The 20362-nt window shown below is 36.4% G+C and overlaps 4 protein-coding genes across 4 annotated transcripts; 3 read left to right on the top strand and 1 right to left on the bottom strand.

Annotated features, from left to right (window-relative positions):
* Positions 1 to 424: 424 nt before the first annotated feature.
* On the top strand, positions 425 to 3303 carry LOC140987235 (anamorsin homolog). The gene is made up of 8 exons (XM_073455668.1): positions 425 to 622; positions 970 to 1117; positions 1453 to 1613; positions 1727 to 1807; positions 1987 to 2143; positions 2241 to 2374; positions 2719 to 2793; positions 3032 to 3303. The coding sequence occupies exons 2-8, from the start codon at positions 979 to 981 to the stop codon at positions 3068 to 3070; spliced, it is 786 nt and encodes a 261-aa protein (XP_073311769.1). The 5' UTR covers positions 425 to 622; positions 970 to 978; the 3' UTR covers positions 3071 to 3303.
* An 864-nt stretch (positions 3304 to 4167) lies between these two features.
* On the top strand, positions 4168 to 7098 carry LOC140988858 (acyl-CoA-binding protein-like). The gene is made up of 4 exons (XM_073457935.1): positions 4168 to 4373; positions 6221 to 6338; positions 6449 to 6511; positions 6894 to 7098. The coding sequence occupies exons 1-4, from the start codon at positions 4362 to 4364 to the stop codon at positions 6965 to 6967; spliced, it is 267 nt and encodes an 88-aa protein (XP_073314036.1). The 5' UTR covers positions 4168 to 4361; the 3' UTR covers positions 6968 to 7098.
* A 3180-nt stretch (positions 7099 to 10278) lies between these two features.
* Positions 10279 to 13303, top strand: LOC140987826 (pentatricopeptide repeat-containing protein At1g03540-like). Its single transcript, XM_073456510.1, has 2 exons — positions 10279 to 12636; positions 12766 to 13303. The coding sequence occupies exon 1, from the start codon at positions 10544 to 10546 to the stop codon at positions 12401 to 12403; it is 1860 nt and encodes a 619-aa protein (XP_073312611.1). The 5' UTR covers positions 10279 to 10543; the 3' UTR covers positions 12404 to 12636; positions 12766 to 13303.
* Positions 13304 to 13463: 160 nt separating this feature from the next.
* On the bottom strand, positions 13464 to 17722 carry LOC140987827 (WAT1-related protein At4g19185-like). The gene is made up of 7 exons (XM_073456511.1): positions 17376 to 17722; positions 16279 to 16341; positions 16056 to 16172; positions 15534 to 15819; positions 14397 to 14552; positions 13897 to 14048; positions 13464 to 13797 (listed from the first exon to the last, which is right to left on the bottom strand). The coding sequence occupies exons 1-7, from the start codon at positions 17582 to 17584 to the stop codon at positions 13671 to 13673; spliced, it is 1110 nt and encodes a 369-aa protein (XP_073312612.1). The 5' UTR covers positions 17585 to 17722; the 3' UTR covers positions 13464 to 13670.
* Between the last annotated feature and the right edge of the window lie 2640 nt (positions 17723 to 20362).

The raw sequence follows: 20362 nt of genomic DNA, 5'->3' as shown, positions 1-20362 counted from the left end.
TTGCCCATGTTTCAATGTCCCACAACTTTTTGTAAATATTTTAAAAAAATTATTTACCTTGTTTGTGTCAGGGACGATATATATTAAATTTGACATTATTTCTATTCTGATCTTACAAGAGATGGACAACTGTGAGTAAATTTTTATTTAATTTTTACGATAGTTTGATAAAATATATAAAAACACAATAATTTGATAAAATTTTTGGAAAAGTACTACAATTGGATTAAAAAAAATCCAAAATTAACTTGTGCACCTGATTATATTTTGAACATTATTCTGAGTTTTATATATTGGAATGCTTTACCCAATTCCCACTTAAATGCTTTCCAGACCACTTTACCATTTGTGATTTTATTACTCTTGGCTAGGTTCAGGCAGGTACCCGAAAATCGAAATCGGGTTCGGGTTCGGGTTCGGGTTCGGGTTCGGGTTCGGGTTCGTAGTAAGTCGGCGGGGCCGACCGAAAACAGTGATATATAGCGGTAACTTCCCCTATTCATATATCAATCGAAATTTCAATTTGTGAGAAAGTTGAATCGGCTGCTACGAAGAATACCTCCGCAGTTTCCGATCATCCGCCGTCTATTGTTTCTCGATTGGAGGCGCCACCTTATCTCCGGTGAGTTCCCATTACCCGTTCAATTCTGCGCCGTACCTTTTCCCCCTATTTTGATTTAGCTGCGTAAGATTATGTGGCTGGAACCCGCTTTTTCGGGTTTAAATCGATTGCATGTAGTCCGATCCCTTCGTAAATAACAGGTTCTCATGGTTGGATGCCTTTTCTGGTGGCTTTTGCTTATGAGCTAGAATTAGCTTCTACGGAAATGTAAATTATTTTTGTTTTCTAAGACGAAAAGACTATAATCTATAAGTATGACACCAAGATTTATGGTTTCGAGGGTTTTTGCTGGCTAATTGATAGAGGTTGCTCTTAATCTGTATTTTCTCCTCCCTTTTCTAACGTAGGGCATAGAAATGGGGCACGATAAGTTGGTGGTGCTGACGGATCAAGTAGCCGTGTCCCTTGCTACTATTTGGGAGGCAATCAAGGTGGTGAGGAAGGAGGGATTTGAAAAGCTCGATCCTTTGATCATCACTCAAGCTTCCTCAGACTGTAATTTTTTGTTTGTTTTTATGCATCAATATGTTTCTTCATGATAGGCTTGAAACTTTTTGTTAAGTCTCAGTTCAAATGATGGTAACCCCTAAAAAAATCCTACTGTATGTTATGGAGAGTATCGCGTATCGACTATCGAGTGAAGTTGATAACCCCTAAAAAAATCCCCCTGTTCTTTCTGAATTTATCAATTTAGGGTTATCTGTTATCCAATCCTTTCCAGTTTGTAGATCCAAAGTTGGTTCGATGCTAATTTGGGTGTTGAATCTACCTTGTGGTTTTATGGATCTCTTTGGATTAATTAATTCATGTGAGTTCGTACATTGTGGCAGGTCTATTATACGAGGAAGCTTCATCTACAGATGATATTATCTGTGTTTGTAAATCATTTGAGTTTCCTGGTGATCAATTGTTGGCCAACATTTATGGTGTGTTAAGGCCCGGTGGAACTATTCTTGTTTATTTGGCTTCGGAACCTCCCAAGGGGCAAACGGTAAGTTAGCAACTGGGTGAAATATCTTACTTATTGGAGTGTTCGGTGACAATAGTTCTTTTTTCTTTTTGCGATGTATGTCAGAATGATCTTGTGTGTCACTCTTGTTGCAGATGCAATCTCCCCTTAAGCGCAAGTTACTGTTGAGTGGGTTTCTGGATGTACAAACTTCTGAAAGTAGCCAATCTCTTGCAGTGAGCATCAGTCTCCCTTGCCTTTGCTTTTCATTTTTTTTTTCACCGATTGCCATTTTATTCTATTGATCTGGTCTTATGTATGTCTTATTCTCTTGTTATTTATATGTTGTGAGCCATCAGATGTTAGTTTGACTTCAGGGAATTTCTAAATTGATCTGGTTGTCTTCTGCCGCCAGATTGTGGGTAAGAAGCCCTCATGGAATATTGGTTCATCGTTTTCCATTAAGAAAACGCCAGTTCTACCCAAAGTTAATTTTGATGATGATATGGATTTAATCGATGAGGATAGCCTCCTCACAGAAGAAGATCTGAAGAAACCTCAGCTGCCACTTGGTTGGTGTTTATGATTGTGGTTCGATAACTTCGATTCTTTATTTATAGTCTAATGTGTGATTGGTAGGTAGAGTCTGAAAATATTGCCCCTTGCTAGGTGATTGTGAAGTTGGCAGTACGAGGAAAGCCTGTAAAAACTGCACTTGTGGAAGGGCTGAGGAAGAGGAAAAAGTGCTGAAGCTTGGACTTACCGTGGACCAGCTGGACAATCCTCAATCTGCTTGTGGAAATGTGAGTTCAAATCAACTCTAAAATGCTGTTTTAGCTTCTGGGTTTATAAAAGCCACACGTCCTGAAAATGATAGGGTACCACTGAATTTTTTTGATATGCTAGTTGCTGTTTTATTTCACTTCAATTTGTGTGGTTTATTACTTCATCACTTTTTTTATTATCAAAGACTGCAATTTTCAAACATTTTTAATTAATATTTGTCTTTGAAAAGCGAGTTCAAAAGCTGATGGATTCTTGTGTTGGTTTGGTGCTTGCGAGTTAAATTGTCGCTTTCTTCATCAGCTATGGAGTTTGTTTGTAGAAGGAACTCTTATGATCTCACAAATGATTGCTGTCTGTGCAGTGTGGTCTTGGTGATGCTTTTCGATGCAGTACATGCCCTTACAAGGGTCTTCCAACATTTAAACTAGGCGAAAAGGTACCTCTACTACTATCCAACTTCAATGTACGATTCTTATACACATTGTCATGACGCCTCTGAATTTTGCTTCCAATTGATTTTAAAACATTTTGAATATCCCTAGTCCCTCCGAGTATGCATGTTTTACATCCACCTCCCGCTCAAGGAAATTTCGAGGCGTACACAATTTTCTTCTCTCTTTTAGCTTGTGATGTACAAGAAAGTAACTAACGGCTCGATGATGTTCGTCTGGCAGGTAACATTAACAGGAAGTTTTCTTGCGGCTGATATTTGAGAAGTTTCTCAATAACTTTTATCTGGGCAGATTTGTTGCACCATACAGATGGATCGGTTTTAAAAGTTTTTTATTTTTTATTTTCCCTAGTACTAGTCTAGTTTGTGAACAAAGCTTATTAAAAATAAAACCAAGGATCTGTGCTGTTTTGAGTTTCTCTCGTTATGGTCTCTTTCTATGAACAAATTAATCATTTCTTGAATGGAATGAACTTCTTAGTTTGATTGTGTGAAGGACTTGTAATTGTATGAACGAAATAAACATGTGCTACAAAATTGTGCATTTTAAATAATTACACTGCATTCCCCGTCATTTGCAACTTTTGAATTCCAAGAAGTTGAAAAGTTTAATTTTTCCATGAAAAATTTATCTAAATCAATATGACCTAATTTTTAAGTAACATGAACTAACATTGTTAACAATTTGCGAAAAGAAAAAATAAAAATCTAACAATGTGATTTTTAAAAAACGATTTAATGTACGTAAAATTTAATTTTCCACCAAATATGGCAAAAATAGTCTAATAATAACTCCAATTACATCACATACATGCTTCAAGTGGAAAAATAAAATGAAAATTATAAATAAAAGTTAAAAGTAAATGAATATCGAACCTTTCTTACTACTTGTTTGAATTTCGAGTTAGGCTTATAGATTGGGCTAAGTTATATTTTTATTTTATTTTTTGTGATTGGCCTAAGTTAGGAAACTAATAAAATTATATTTTTGGTCAAATTTTTTTTTTTTTGGTTATGTAATCAAGATATTGATCAATTTATTATCTTAATGCATTAATTTGTAATTTTGTTTTTAATTTTAGTATTTTTTTTCTGAAGTATAGACGTGACATTTATCAAACGTCAGCAAAATTTTGATGTCACGTTATCATTCTGATGATAAAAGACTAAAATTAAGAAAAATACAAGTTAATAGATATAAAATGTTATTTTTCCATTTCCATTCGGTAAATCACACACATATATATATACTCGTGCTAATTATATTTACTTTAGTTATTTTAGCGATTTTATAATCAAATATTTTTTTGAACTAGATTTTATTATCAATTTTACTGTATGTTTGTGCAAGAGAATATACTTCCTTGGCAACAAAATTCTCCAACTAAATTTTGCTGTAAAGTGCATGCGCATAAGAAGCTCCGTCAGTGGCGAATACTCAGCTATATAAACAATCTTACAGCTGCCCTTCTTCCCATAATTTTCCTGCAGGTACATAGCAAAGGAACATCAAAAGTTCTCTGTGACTTAAGAAAACTCAATTGAAAATTAAGATGGGTTTGAAGGTATGGTGATTGCTAATCGCATAAGCATTGAGAAATTCACATTTGTTTACAATTTTTTCTTCTTTTTTGGGCTGGAAATTCAGTTTTTTAGACATGGGTGTGCTTGTGCGTTTTGTCGGATCCGTTTGTTGTTTTGCACTCGAGATTATTGCTAAATCTAGTCACATGAGTCTGGGAGATGATGGATTTCAATAGCAAAATGATTTGTTGTCGAATCTCGTGCTAAAAATTTCTTCTTCCCTTCTCATTTACCCGGATCTTTTTAAGATTCTTGATTTCGTGCAAAGCGTGAAACGTTCTGTGTCTTCTTGTACATGTGATCGTTCGTTGTATTTTGGATGATGGGTGGCTTATTCTATCTGTCAAAATATAATAGACAAAATACAAAGATTTTTATTTGGTGTGTGATTACCCATCTGCCACAAGTGGCATTTTGGTAGAACTCTTGAAGTAGCCGCTGGTGTATAACGAAAATCAGTGTGATTTGTTCTTGATTTAGGATGCGAAAAATGTTTAGTTGTATAACGAAAATCAGAAGCCAAAGTTTATATCATTGTCAATAAATTATTGAAAATGTTTGTCGTTATTCTCAGTCAAGTATGATCTGGTCTGCCTAATCAGTCCCTGCTTAGTGTGTTTATGATCATATATGGATGGATTACAAAGTAAAACTACGAAAAATAATTCTTGGAATTAAATCTTGCAAATGATATTTTCTAAATCTTGTGTAGTTGTTCGTTGTTCATGTGAAGCAAACGTGAATCCTTGTTTTCTGCACGTAGCCAGCCAAGCTCATAGGAAATATGAACTGTTTTACAACAATTCAATTGCCAAATTTTTCATCAACAATTCAATTGCCACATATTTCGTGTATTCAATATTTAAAAAGATCCAAATGCTGCGCGCCTCGTGTAATCAATATTTTGCAACAACAGAATTATTGCCTGCACAATGCGGTCAAATATTCAGCTGTGGCTCCTAGTAATTTCCATTGTCAGTTTGAGCCTTGATGAGAGGTGTATATGAAGCTTTTAAAATTGCACTCGCCCTTATACAAGGAGTTTTAGAAGGCCAAAAATGCATCTGATATCGTGCTTGAAGTTCCAAAGCAAGTATCAATGGCAGGAGGTCATATTCTCATTTGTTCCACATTTTTCGATCTCTTTTTACATGCATAATCTCTCAAAGCAAGTATTTATTCCGCATTTTTCGATGCATCTTCATAAAAATTATTGATGTTTGGTTTTCTAGACTAAAATGGGGTAGCTAAAGGAAGAAATAAAATATTATTACATATATTAGTATGCTTAGCAGCTCCAACAATTTTTTATCTCTTATTTGCAATCAGTTTAATGTATATTTACGGCATTGAATGCTTTCGAAATATTGTATGAGAAAGAACCCAAATACCTGTGCAAAACATGTCATATACTTTGTGCGTTTCTTCCTCGTTTTGCCCGAAGCCTACCAAGTACTATCCATCGAATGGCGAGATTGTTCCTCTAGTTATTTACATTAATTTTTGAAACAATATAATTTAATAACTTCATTTAGTGTTTATCTCGGTAAAATGAGTCGACTTGTGCTTTAACTTACACAAATAAAGTTTTTACTAAACTTGCATTTGGTTCTTGTGCTGGCATTTGGGCAGTCCTGAAGCGACTTGCTTCCAACATTGTCAGAAGCAGGGATTTTCAATGCAATCAATACTATAAACTCCTTGGTTGTCTTTTGTTATGGATGTCCTTGGTTATGGTATCACATGGTTTATCTTCATTTATTATCAAGAGATGTTTTATTCAACAATAATTGCTAAAACTTATGTGTATACATTTCTGTGGCTTCAGGAGGATTTTGAGGAGCATGCGAACCTAGCTAAGACCTTACCGGATACTACGACCAACGAAAATTTGCTTATTCTGTATGGACTCTACAAGCAAGCTACAGTTGGAAACGTCAACACAAGTTAGTTAGGCTTTGCTAAATTCAGTTTAAGATATAAATGAATCCTGCATTCGTCACAATTCTACTATTTGTGTTGATGCAAAAACAAAATTAACCCTTCACAATCGCAGGCCGTCCTGGTATGTTCAGCATGAAGGAGAGAGCAAAGTGGGATTCTTGGAAGGCCGATGAAGGTATTTAATTCACATTTAATTTATGAGGTTGGATGGTATGACTGACAAACGAGTGAGCAAGATAACTGATGAATTATTTGATGCATTGGATTCAGTACAATAATTTTTTTCAATTATAATGTAAAATGAAAATAATGCCCCTCTGTTTGTTTCATCCATTCTTTCTATTTCTATTATAGCAAATTGCGTCTTGCCGTGAGAAAGTAAGACTCCTCTGTTGAAGATTACTCTTTTTGAACAAAGTGGCAAATAAGAGCTAATCTAGTTGAGCTTGAGAATAGCACTACTCGAGCTCGAGCCGGTTCGTGTAGGTGCATCAGAATGATTGTATTTGATAACTCTAGCATCATTCATGTTCACCGTATATTATACCTTGTGGCAGGGAAATCGTGTGAGGAAGCGATGAGTGACTATATTACCAAGGTGAAGCAACTGAAGGAACAAGCTTCTGCATGATGAATAACTCCAATTAAGCAGTATTTATCTATGATTCTGAAGTCTCCAATTTCTGAATTGTTGAAGTCTTTAACGTTTGAATTCTCCATGTAATCTTTATCATCTGCTATATCAGCTTAATGTTATCTGTATATCACATGCTGAAACATGCTTATCATTATTAAGACAAGAAATGGCAACATAGGTATACTGTTACAGCCAAAGCCAACGCTCCCCATTGTCGGCCCTCATCCAAAACGACCCATTTCAATAACAAAAACCCGAGTCCAACCAAGCAAACCCACCCAAGTTCTTCCCCATTACAATTGAAACAAGGCAAGCAAGTACATGCCAAGTACACAACAAGTATAAGCACTAGAGGACCAAGAAGAGTTGTGGTAACCACGTACATTACCATAGCCAATAGAATCGGCATGGCAATCGTATAACTATTCGAGTAAATCGCGAGGAGTACTGTAAAGGGTACGAGCAAGACGCATAAAAAGACTGCATTTTCTGTCTCAGAGAATGCTAAGGGGATGTCGAGGGCTAGGCCGGCGACGTTGCCTCGGATGAGTATGCCTAATGCCACCACTAGAAGTAGGGGGATTAAGGGAGATAGCCCTTCGTCCATTTTAAATGAATGGATGATGGTTATTGAGGGATTGATGACAACTTCAAAGGTTTTTTTGCATGTGAATGGTATGGTTTTTGGTCTTGGGGATCATTTAATAAGTGGGATTTGTGGTATTTTATATTTGGTTGGTATCTTTCAGTCGATGTTTTGGTTAACCAATATAGTTGTTTGGTAGTACTACTTGTTTACATCAGCAATTTTTTTTAAAAATACTTGTTTACATCAGCTGTGCAAATTTCATCCAAATTTTTTTTTTCAATCCACGGTTTGATTTAAGAACTTAGGCTAATAAATTTATGAATTAAGTTGGATTATTATTTTAAAAAAAAAAGTTGGATTATAAAATCTAAAGAGAAAAATACTTTAGGGGAAATGTTTGAATTTTTTAATAAATTATGTAAATGCTGTCAGAGTATTGTCTTATATAATTAATTATTTATTTATTACGTCAGCTTCCACAAGAAAACAATTGTCGCGCTTCTCTGTTAACGATTTTGGAGGATATTTAGACCATGATACGAAATTGAAGAAACTACTTATTAGAGTACGTGATTTCTCAAAATATTTAATAATCAACATTATTTAAAATGCATTTTTTTTAAAAAAAAAAATGTCATCAACTATGTCGTCACTTGAAATATTATCCAATATATCTTTTTCAATATAGATGAATGCTAAACCATTCATTATATCTCTTTTGTGGTTCTTAAATAAGATTTCAATAATTTTACCTTGGAAAAGCTTCTTTCAGTTGATGCTACAATTATAGGAATAATCAATAAAATTTGATAGGAAACCACGACTATAGGAAAAATTTTAAGAAACTTTGAACAAATTGCAAGAAGGAAGATATTAATTTACGGAATTAGTCTACTTCAATCATCGGGGATTCAATTAAATGAATGGAGAAAGGCTAGTAATGATGCAAGTGACAATGATAAATAGATAGAAACATTAGACAAAACCCAAAATTCACAATTTCTTCCATTCTCGTCCCAATATAGGATTTGAAAATATTACTCTCAGTCAAACAAGCGAGACGGGCCAATACTCAAATGGAGATCACGGCAAGTGAAAAACGTGGACTATAGCATATGATTAGGTCCTTGCAGCAGCATGCACAACCATGAGGGAAGACCCAACTATAGGTAATGTCCTGAAGACCGAGTATTTTTGGAATGAATGGTAGCATACTACAATATCAATTTAGACAAGGGAGCTGAAAACGGAACTTCAGCAAAGCAATATGTTAAACAGTTCTTTTAGTTGGTATCAGAGCGACACTTGATGTACCAAGTTATATTCTGGTTATTTTTGTTTAATATGTACTATAGATGTGCCACTTGTCAACATTGCATTTTGACCATCAGTTTTGTATGGATCCAATTACGCTATTTGAAAAATCAAAACGAGGGTCTACATCAAATCCATCGAAGAAAGGACATGGAAACATTTTGTCAATGGTTGGACTCCACCAAAAACGGTTGATGAAAACGGTGACAATTTGATCAAACCAGAAAGCACATGGACGACTGATTATTTCCAAATTTTGAATTTCAACTCAAAGGCATTGAATGTCATCTTTTACTTCTGTTGATTTAAATATGTTTAGCTTAATCACCATTTGTGTCTCTGCTAATAATGCATAAGAAATCTTTAAAAAACACTGCGAATGATCTGAGAGCGTACGAAGAACCAATGTAAGAATGCTAACTACCAAATTTGAAAATTTAAGAATTGAAAAAACCGAGACAGTTAATTTTTATGATCGTCGTCTGCGTGATAGTGCCAATGAAGCATTTAACATTTGTGATCCGATCTCAAATGAGAGACTGGTTAGCAAAGTTTTAAGATCACTCCCGGAACGCTTCAATATCAAAATATGTGCAATAGATGAAGAGTGAGACACCACTATGCTTGGACTGGATGAATTGATAAGTTCCCTTTGAACCTCTTAGATTAACCTGGAACTATAGAAGAAGGACAAAGAGAAGACTATTGCATTTCACGTCTAAAGTGACTCTTACAATGACCTACTTCAACTTTCTCGTGAAATCAATGAGTTTGGCTTGTCTAAAGACTCTACCATCTCATTGATCACAAAAAAGTTTGGAGACTACCTGAAAAAGATAAGAAACATGAAGAAAACTGGCCAACAACCCAAACTTCTCAGTACAGCTGCTACCGAGAAAACGCTGAGGTGGTCACCCACTCCAATACAGTTTCGACCGAGGAATGAAGGAATGAATCAATCAGATGCCAAGAGGTTCGACTAAGTAGAATGTAGAGAATGCACTGGTTTTGGACATTATGAAAATGAGTGTCCAAAGAGACTTCGTAAAAACAAATAAATGAATGTCTCTTTGAGTGACGGAGAATCTGACGAAGAACATGAATCTTGTGAAGGGGAACATCTTACTTCCTTGTTTGCATTATTGGAGGAGAAACGTTGGACGTATGTCAACCCACTGGATGTTGCGTCAGATCAATCATGAACTCGAAAAGATCTAGAGATGTGCAAAATCAAGCGTGAGATGTGCAAGATCAAGCGTGAACTCGAAAAGGCAACAAAAACCCTTGCTAATTTCAATTCGAGCTCAACCAAACTTGACTCCATACGGAGAATGGGAAAGGACATCAAGGCTGTCCGAGATTCAGCAACAATGTGTTAGAAATTGGACATCGTTAGTTTTTCCTTAGTTTTTGGATTTAGGGTTATTCACCTTTTACTTTGGACTTCCATTGATCCTGCCTTGGTCTTGCATATGAATGAGGTATTATATAATCGAACCAAGATTGATGTAGAATACATTAACGTGAGTTGCCTCTCGCTTGAGCTCAAGCGTTAACGGATCGACACTCAATGTAAACTCCCAGAAAAGTAATGGATAAGATGTTGTATTTTATATCATTCATTTAGTCTGGGAAAAATTCATCCAAAATTTGAGAAATTGACATTGATGAATCTCTTCTTTAAACGCCATTTCACGCAAATTCACGCATCTCCACAATCCACACCATCTCAAATTATCCAATTCTGCAAAGCAGGCTTAATCTCCAATGCCATCACCTTGCTGAACTCCTTAACCAACCACAAGAAAATCGTCTCCAAACAAATCTTATATGCCACAATTGTACACTCTTCCATCAAGTCCTTGAACTTCACCCTCGGCCTTCAGCTCCACTGCCACATCATAAAGTCTGGCCTTCAAACTGATCGTTATGTTGGTAATATTCTTTTAGCCCTGTATTTCAAACTTGGTTCAGATTTTAACGATACTCGAAAACTCTTTGATGGGTTATACTACAAGGATGTCGTTTCTTGGAGCTCGATGATATCAGGGTACATTCGTGCAGGAAAACCCCGTGATTCCATTAATTTGTATCTTGATATGCTGGATTATGGCATTGACCCGAATGCTTTCACTTTATCAGCGGTGGTCAAAGCTTGTGCAGAGCTGGGGGAATTGAAATTGGGGAAATGCTTACATGGGTTGGTGATCAAATGTGGGCTTGAGTTTAATAGTGTTATTGTTGGCGCTTTGATTGATATGTACGGGAGGAGTTTTGAGCCAGGGGATTGTCACAAGCTGTTCGATGGAATGGTTGAACCAGATCCCATTTGTTGTACCTCTGTGATTTCTGCGTTCACCCGGAGCGATTTGTACAGGGAGGCATTGGGAATGTTCTGTTTGATGTCTAGGAAATATGGGTTTCTTCCAGATTGGTTTACTTTCGGGAGTGCTTTGACCGCTTTGGGCAATTTAGAAAGACTGAAGCAAGGAAAAGAAGTGCATGCACAAGTTATCACTGGTGGGTTTAGTGGGAATGTTTTTGTTGATAGTAGTTTAGTAGATATGTATGCAAAATGTGGGTTGGTGGAAAACTCACAGCACGTTTTTGATAGAATGGACAGTAAGAACTCAATTTCATGGTGCGCATTGCTTGGGGGATACTGTCGGAAGGGCGACTTTGAAAGGGTTATTGACTTGTTCCGGAATATGGAAATTGATCTTTACAGTTTCGGTACGGTTCTACGTGCCTGTTCTGGTTTGGCTGCTGAGAAGCTTGGGAAGGAGGTGCATGGACAATATTTGAAGAGGGGTGGCTGGAGAGATGTGGTGGTGGAATCGGCTTTGGTTGATCTATATGCTAAATGTGGCTGCGTGGATTTTGCTCACAGAATTTTCTTGGACATGTCTGTTAAAAATCTGATTACTTGGAACGCGATGATCAGTGGATTTGCTCAGAATGGAAGAGGTGGAGAAGCTGTTAGACTATTTGATCAGATGAATAAAAAAAGAATTAAACCGGACTACATAAGTTTTATTGGAGTTCTATTTGCTTGCAGCCATAGCGGTTTGGTTGACGAAGGGCGTAATTATTTCATCTCAATGTCTGACAACTATGGGATCAAAGCTGGAATCGAACATCATAGCTGCATGGTTGATCTTTTAGGTCGTTGTGGAAAGATAGAAGAAGCTGAAGAATTGATTATGAATTCGGAATTCAAAAACGACTCATCCCTTTGGGCTTCTCTGCTTGGCGCTTGTGCTACCTCTACTGATCCAACTGTTGCGGAACGGATTGCTGAGAAAATGATTGAGCTGAAACCCGATTTTCACTTAAGTTATGTACTACTAGCTAACATTTATAAAGCAGTGGGTCGATGGAAAGATTCTCAAAAAATTTTGAACCGAATGCAGAAAAGAGGGGTGAAAAAGACGCCTGGAAAGAGTTGGATTGATAACAGTATACTGAATCCATCCCTTTCGGTGAATTCTCTTGATATTCCGGAAGAGATCTGTGAATGGCGATAATTTGATTCGTGAAATTTCTTCCACTTTTACTAGTAAGTGTATTTTGGGCTTTTTGATCGACAGGATGTTTTCAAGGGGGCGAGAAAAATCAAAATCCACCAAGTTGTATGCGTCATAGTGCACTGTGAATCCATACCATACCTATCAGTGTGGCATAGACGAAGAGAAATAGATTGATTTCCTATGCATGCCAAAGGATCAAAGCCATTTCCAAGTGAAATTCTTAATATGAGGTTCTGTTATTTTGTCATTTTTCATTTCGGACCTTAATTTCTTGAATCATTTAGCTTATCCAGCAAGTAGTCTATATTGGACTTATACTTGAATTGCCACCAAAATTGTTCTTGATTAATGCCTTGCAGGCTGAGCACGTGGTTTTATCATTTTAACAAAGTGGAGACAAGACATCACACCAAGTTTCCACTATGTTGCACTGAGATATCTCTCCCAACGCAGCCCCACCTCAGTATGAGGTGTGCTGGTGCTTAAAATTCCTTATGAAAGTTAAGGTCTGATTCCGAAGGTACACGGAGCTTGCTCTTTGTGGAGTTATGATACGTGATTTGGCATCAAATTTTGCTTGCTTCAACTTTCTGAAATGTATACGACCTACGTCGTGTGAAACTTGAAATGCGTTATTGGATCTGAGCACGACTAAGGATATGAATCAGCTGTCTGCTTGTATTTCTTGAACCGGGATGTCATTTTGGTGTCTTCTCTGGAAAGCCGATATGGTTACGGTGACTTAGATGCCCTTTACCGGATTCAAACAGCATGTATTCAAGACTGTTATTGCTTTGCTGTTGTCATGTAGTGGTACTTGGTGAAGTGGTCGATCTTGTGAACGTATGCCAATCGCTCTCTTACATTGTTATAAATTGCTCTGGGGGGAATTTTGTTAAATCCAACCTAGTAGAGGTGATGGTCTTCTGGTTATGTCAAATAGCCAAGTATCTTAAAAGCTTTACCTATGTTTTTTCCCCCCAAACTCACCTATATCAAAACAACAAAAGTATCTACAAAACAACGAAAAAAATCTAAAAATAAAACACGCAAAACAAAAACAAAATAAATTTTATTAAAATATTTAAAACACAAAGAAATATTCAATCAAATTTAATAAAAAAACAGTTTAATAGAATATTTATTAACACAAATATTCACAATACATGAAAAAATATACACAAGGCGAGCTTTAGTGTACAAGCTTTATTTTATCTACAATCATTGGAGTTTAATTTGAAGAATTTGAGAAATTTCCCCCATCTCAGTGTATGAGCGGTTCTGATTCTTGAGTGGCGTGAGAAGGGGCTCCTTTGATCGCTTGCTTTTCTTGATAAGAAACCCAAGTAACCACATAGAGTCCAACTATAATAAGAAGTCCTCCAAGAATGCTGAGATAGAAGCCACAAAAGTGTGATCCTTGAGCCTTGAAGGTGGAGTGAAGTAGCACGAAAATGAAACAATAAAAGGGAAGAGATTGAATTTGTCACCTTCCAAGATAAACAGGGCTTCCAAGGAAGATCGTGGACAGTAATGTAGATGCTACGGGTTGCAGTGGAAAATACAACGCGACTAAGGCCGGGCCGATAATTCTATTCGACCAAGTCAAGAGTCCATAGTTCAGTCCAGATGCTACAATTCCCTACAACAACAAAAAATTATTGAGAAAAACAATACATCACAGTTTATGATGCTCAGCTCTTGAATGCTTTGAGTAAGAGGACACCAGATCAAATTCTGCTTGGTTTTGGAATAATGTTTCGACCAGATACAGAATTGCAAAGCATGTATATAAGAAAATCGTCCATTTTCTTATAATTAGGATCTTCATGCCTCTATCAAGCAAAGTACTGCATGCTCGGTAATGTCGTAGCCCATCAAGCACTCTGCAACATTCATTTGTTTGCTACTTGAAAGAAATAGTTGGTTCTAATACGCTTTTTAACTACATTCACGACATAACAGAGGAAGGAAAGGGGGAAAAACTTACAGCATATAATACAGCAAAAACCTCAGACTGAGTCAACTTCCAGTCTGTAGACCCATTTGTCACGGAGAATGAAGTCACTACCAAAAACAAAACACCAAAAGTGTATGAATATGCCGTCAAAGATATGCCTGCAGGATATCTGGCTAACACCGGAGCCTGAAACACAATTTAGAAGCACAAGCTAAAAGCTCCATGATCAAAATCATTTTGAGTGATATAAGGTTTAATGGTCCAAAACCAAACAAATCCAGTAGCACCTAATGAGATCACATACAAGCGATATACACACGGGCGATCAAAATACAAAAGCATGGAATTTTAGTTACCCATTCCAGAAGACTCTGTCTTCATTATGTCTGAGTTGGTTTGCTATTTGAATAAAGAATTATCCATGTGATAATAAGGAAACTTTATCTCTGCAGTTTTTTGTATTCTAGATAGGACTTATCTTTGTATTTATATGGGAAGCACTCTTGAAAAAAACATCAGATTATGTTTCCCTAAAAAAATTTGAATGGTATCGGAGGTTCTCTCAAATGAGCCCAACCCACTTAAATCATCAAAACAGGTCACCAAAAACCTAAACTCTCCATAACTAAGGCTCATAACTAAAGGTCATGGAGATGCATAGATAGCGACTAAGGAAGTCTTGGGGTCAATAATATTAAGACAAATTGAGGTACAGGTAAACACAAACATAGGAACTCATGTCTTAAGTACAGAAGAAGAAAGTAAAGAAAAACCTGATGGTTGAAACTTGCAAGTAGATACTTGGAAGTTGGTACGTCTACATTGACATTATAATCCACTCTGACTAGTCAGAAATTATAAATTAGTAAAAATATCTATATAAGCTATCATTCTGCTTGCTAAAGTGGAATAGGATTTTCAAATTTTAATCCATTGATAGTGCTCTCTCTTGAAAAGATCAATACCAAGAAGCATCATGTAAATAAAATTTTATTTGACTGAAATTGCTGTAATACTACCTATAATATACTCGGCGCCATAACACAGCAATGAACAATAAGAATGTAATATCAGCATTACAAACTATCTCTATGAGTAAGGAAATTCCTTTACTTTCACAGGCTTAGTTTGTATAAAATTACAAGCGCCAAGATTAGTATTGTTTACCTGAATGGCTATATAAGTTGCCATGCACATGCAATTCCCAATCAAGCAAATGACACCTAGGTGCAAATTATCGATCCCCAGCTCCAGAACATTAGACATTAACCAGCCAAGACGCTCGGGTTGACCCTTGGCACTCATGTCACTTTCTGCTGCAAACTCATTTTCTCGATATCCTAACAATGTTGGACCACTGAACACGGCCATTAGGATGGCACCAGAAACACAAACAATTGTACCTCCTACCTTTGCTTGACCTTCAGTCTTCCACAAATTCACTGTTTCTGTACTGCAAGCAGATAATTGCACAGCATGTTGCAAAAAGAAAATAAATGTTTCTGTAAACAGAAAATTGAAAATGAAATCTATTAAACTCAAACATGATTGTCACACTAGCAGTGGCACTTCACATACATGAGATGCATATGTAGTCATGTAGAGGTGTGTGTTTGCGTGCCTGAGGGAGGGAGGGAGGAGAACTATGGAAGGTAATAGCACAAAGAGAGTAGATGCACATGCACTGACCCCATCATTACAGCCAAAATAAATGTAAAGACTGGAATAGTAGGCTGTATAGCTGATGCATAACTTGGATTTGTGTAACCAAGACCAAGAAGAAACAGTAGTTGGTTGCCGAAAACCCTGATCAATAGCAATAATGAAAATGAAAACGATGAATAAAGCACTAGTCTTGCGTAACAAAGGAAGAAGAAGATAACTTATACATCAAATAAGAGATTGCACTTACCCAGTTAAACCAAGAAAGCAGAATGCCATCAAAATACTTCTATTTAAAGGTGGCCTTAGCCTTCTGCAGAACAAGAGCACAAAAAAAAAACCATTTGAATGCTGCATTTTCGATATCCTTAACAAATAAACTAAAGAATTCAACCCTACGTTAATTTTTCAATTATTAGCTCCAATCAAGGCACTAGGAAACAACCTCGCGAGGCTGAAATTCTTTATCTAAATAAAACCAATTTCAAAGAATAAAGTTCAGAAAAAATAAAAAATATATAGAAGATTAAATTAAAGACTTTTTGACAAAATGTTTAAAGGATAGTTACATTTTTTTTTAAAATGCATGTCTATCATTGTAGATAATCCTCTAACACATCAACTAACCACCACCATTCGAATTATGTGCATACGTACAATAATCAGATTACATGGTTTAGGTATTATTACAAATTTAATATTTAAAGTCGTTTGTTTCAACATTTCAACTCAACATCGTAACTTTATGCATCAATTCTTTGTTTTAATACAACTACTGTTTAGGATCATGCACTTACCCACCTCTATATAAATATATAATGTAATAATAGTTTTTGTATAAATTTTCTCAATCCCAATTTGAACTAAGAACGACAAATTAATAAATTTTTTTGAAGAAACAAATTATAAATTTTGATAACTTAATAAATTAATTTTTTTAACAATATAATAGTATTAACATCGTAAATTAATGATATATATTTATTTCTAATTACTTCTCAGGTGTACTTACAATTTTCAAATATTTGGCACATAAAACAAGCTTATGCGCACACTACCTTAATCATTTATTTCTTAAAGTTTATACTTAGTTAGCTATCATTATATCCAAAAATTCTAAATCTAAACTAGAAATAAATTATTAATGTATTAATTAATTAAAAACACTTACGATTAAATTGTATTTCCTTATTCCAAGTTCTAAAAATAAGACTAAATGACGATTTAGCGAGATTATGATGAAGCCCGAGTAGAACCCAACGATTTGATCAAAAGCGAAAAAACGATCAAAATCATGGTTGACGCATTAGGCGCGATTAATACGCAGAGATATCGAAAAATACTGACCTTTCGAGGAAGTATGCGACGGGCGCGAGAATTGAGAGCGCTACAAGATCTCTGTAAACGCAGAATACGATCTGATTTACTCCCACACTGAGTGCGACTTTGGTGATAACATGGTATCCGCCGTAGAAGATTTGCACCGCCGCCATCGCAATATGAGCCTTCCACACATCCACTCCGCGCGGGTCAGCCGCCGACGATGATGACGCCATCCTCTTCGAAACAGCACGCAGACTCACACCACCCGCACGCAGCTGCAGGCATCCAGGGATTTGAACTGTATGTAACGGCGGATATGAAATTTGTCAGGTTCTGAATGAGTATATAGATTATTGAAATTTTCCTCATTTTATATAACATGTTGCTATTTTTTAATGTTTAGGATAGGTGAGCAATAACAAACATTTTTATCTATATTTTAAATAATAAATATTTTTAATTATATAAGCACGCACCGCGTGCAGATGACACGATTATATTATAAACTCGAACTTGTAAAATAAATTTGAAATCGAAAATTCTTGTATTAACTATGCTTGCAACCAAGATTCCGAGACGAAGAACAGAGAGAAGCCATTAAGAACGAAATAACCGTAACAAATCCGTCGGATGGAGCTGTTGATAGCTTACAAGTATTGATAGCAGAGTGAATTGGCTTGTATTGCTGTTGTATCTCATAAACAAGCAAAGTGTTGAGTCGTTAGTGATCCAACCACGTAAATTCTTGGCCTGTTAATTCATTCACATATCTATATTGTGTGTGTGCATCCATTTTGATTCCAGATTTCTATCAAGTGCTGTCAATTATATGTATCTTGGGTAGCTTCGATGCAGTGGCCCACATGATTTGGATGGACAAGATTCACACACATATGTGATTTTAAAAAAATTAGTGGACCCCATGTATGTGTGCATAAATTTGAGCCCTTGATTCTATCATGGGGTAGTGCTCCTATATGTATATATCTTGGCCTACGATCGCTTATATTACGCTACAATATGGATCACATGTATAAGTAAAATTGAACTACATGTTCTTGCAACTGATATTTATTCTCTTATTTATTTATCTTTAAAGTAAAGCGAAATATATTACAAAACATCAGAAGAGGTTGCATCAGAAATAAAAAGAAGGCAGTGGAATAACACCGCCTTCACAACCAAACATGAAACCAACCGATTGAGTCGTTGATCGCCAAACAAAAACAAAAGAACACGAAAGTAGTTCCGAAGCTAAAAGTCTACAATCCTCCACAATCAAACCCAAACTAGAAGCATAAGAAGTTGTAGTCATCAGAGAATCGATAACAGACATTGCATCAGACTCAACAATAACATTCGTGAGGTTGAGATCCTTTAGCCAAAATTAATGCCTCCCGAATACTCAAAGTTTCTTCCATTAGAGCTGAATGTGCAGGGATACTTACATAGATTTCAGCTACAACAAACCCACCGGAATCACGAACTAAGCATCCAAAACCTAGACGAGGAGGGTTGATAAAAAGTGCAGCATCCAGATTACATTTAAAGGAAAGGATTGGGTGGTACTCCATCTAGGATGGATGTTCGGTCCATGCAAAGACGTAGAAGTATCAGCCCCTTGATAAGCCGTGATCCACTGGAGAAGGATGTCCATGGCTGAGTTTTCTCCATAATATTTGCTCGTCTTTCTAAAATTTTTCAAATTTTCTTTTGCCTCAAACTTCCATTTTCTGACTCCATCCATTGTTCATGTTGAGCCAGAGGCAACATAAAACAACCGCCGCTATCTCAATATCCTCAGCAGGGCGAGAGCTATCCAACAAGTCCACTCTCGAAACGAACTTGCTGCCTCAATAAAACTCCCACTAGCAGTAAGACTCCAAACATTACGTACACAGATGGGCACGAGACCAAGGCATGAAACTCATGTTCTGGATCATGATGGATTGATGGCAAACAGGAACATTTACTCTATGCCGCAAAACTGTTAGAGTAGATGCCCTGTAAGCCAACGGTTGGTTGAAGAATTTATCGACTCAGTTGTAATTGATAGTCTTTATTTTAATTATAATTTACATTTCATGGTTCTATTTTACTTCATCTGTATACTTATGCAATCGACATAGATAAAGTCCTTGATCATACTTTAATACAAATGAATCGTAATTCGATCATGAAACTCATTTGTAAACAATGTATATTCTAAATTCGTTCCTAGACGATTCAGGAGCCTAAAAACAAAGATAAAGGTCGATTGAGCTTGAGACAACATCTGTGATGTTGTACACCGTGTTTCATGGTAAGGACATAGAGATGTTCAATCATGCAGATGGGTAATCATACGATGATTGTACCGAACAACTCTCACTAGAACTTTCCAAGCGGTTATCATTCATCGAGAGGAAAAGTCCGTGGTTGTGATTGTACATCATTAATCCTTACGACCCGGAAGAACACTGAGGCTCTACATACTAAGATTGTGTTTTGACTCGTTTACCGACTCCGCGAGGGTCACAAGATGGCGAGGTTGGGTGCAATTGCAACATGTGTAGGAGCCAATGCATTGTAGTTAGGGATTCACCAATCATCTACGGGTGCAGATATTCTATGTGATCTAACGAAATAGTAGTGCATGAAATATCTGGCCAGAGTGTGTAAATTAGAGAAAGATTTCTTTAATTGTGCATGCGATGACAGTATGAATATTTCATGATTGTATCACATAGCTATCGAATCTAATATCAACCCTCGATGAACCCATGGTTGCAGATTCGATCGGGATATATTAGATAAAAGGACCATATTGTACGTTAATCATAACCGACTGGTTCTGGCAGGCACTATCAGTGATACCTAGGGAATCATGAGACGATGCTACTAGATACTCTTACCTTGATTAGATTACTTTAATAAGAAAAATGATTTCTGACATTCTCATGATCAAATGTTGGTGCATGGAATGAGGCGAATTAGGGTAAGCCCGAATAAAGAAAAATGTCCTGAATCAC

Source organism: Primulina huaijiensis, chromosome 11, assembly GCF_012295235.1.
Source record: "Primulina huaijiensis isolate GDHJ02 chromosome 11, ASM1229523v2, whole genome shotgun sequence".
Taxonomy (NCBI): domain Eukaryota; kingdom Viridiplantae; phylum Streptophyta; class Magnoliopsida; order Lamiales; family Gesneriaceae; genus Primulina; species Primulina huaijiensis.
This window is presented reverse-complemented; position numbering and strand designations above follow the sequence as displayed.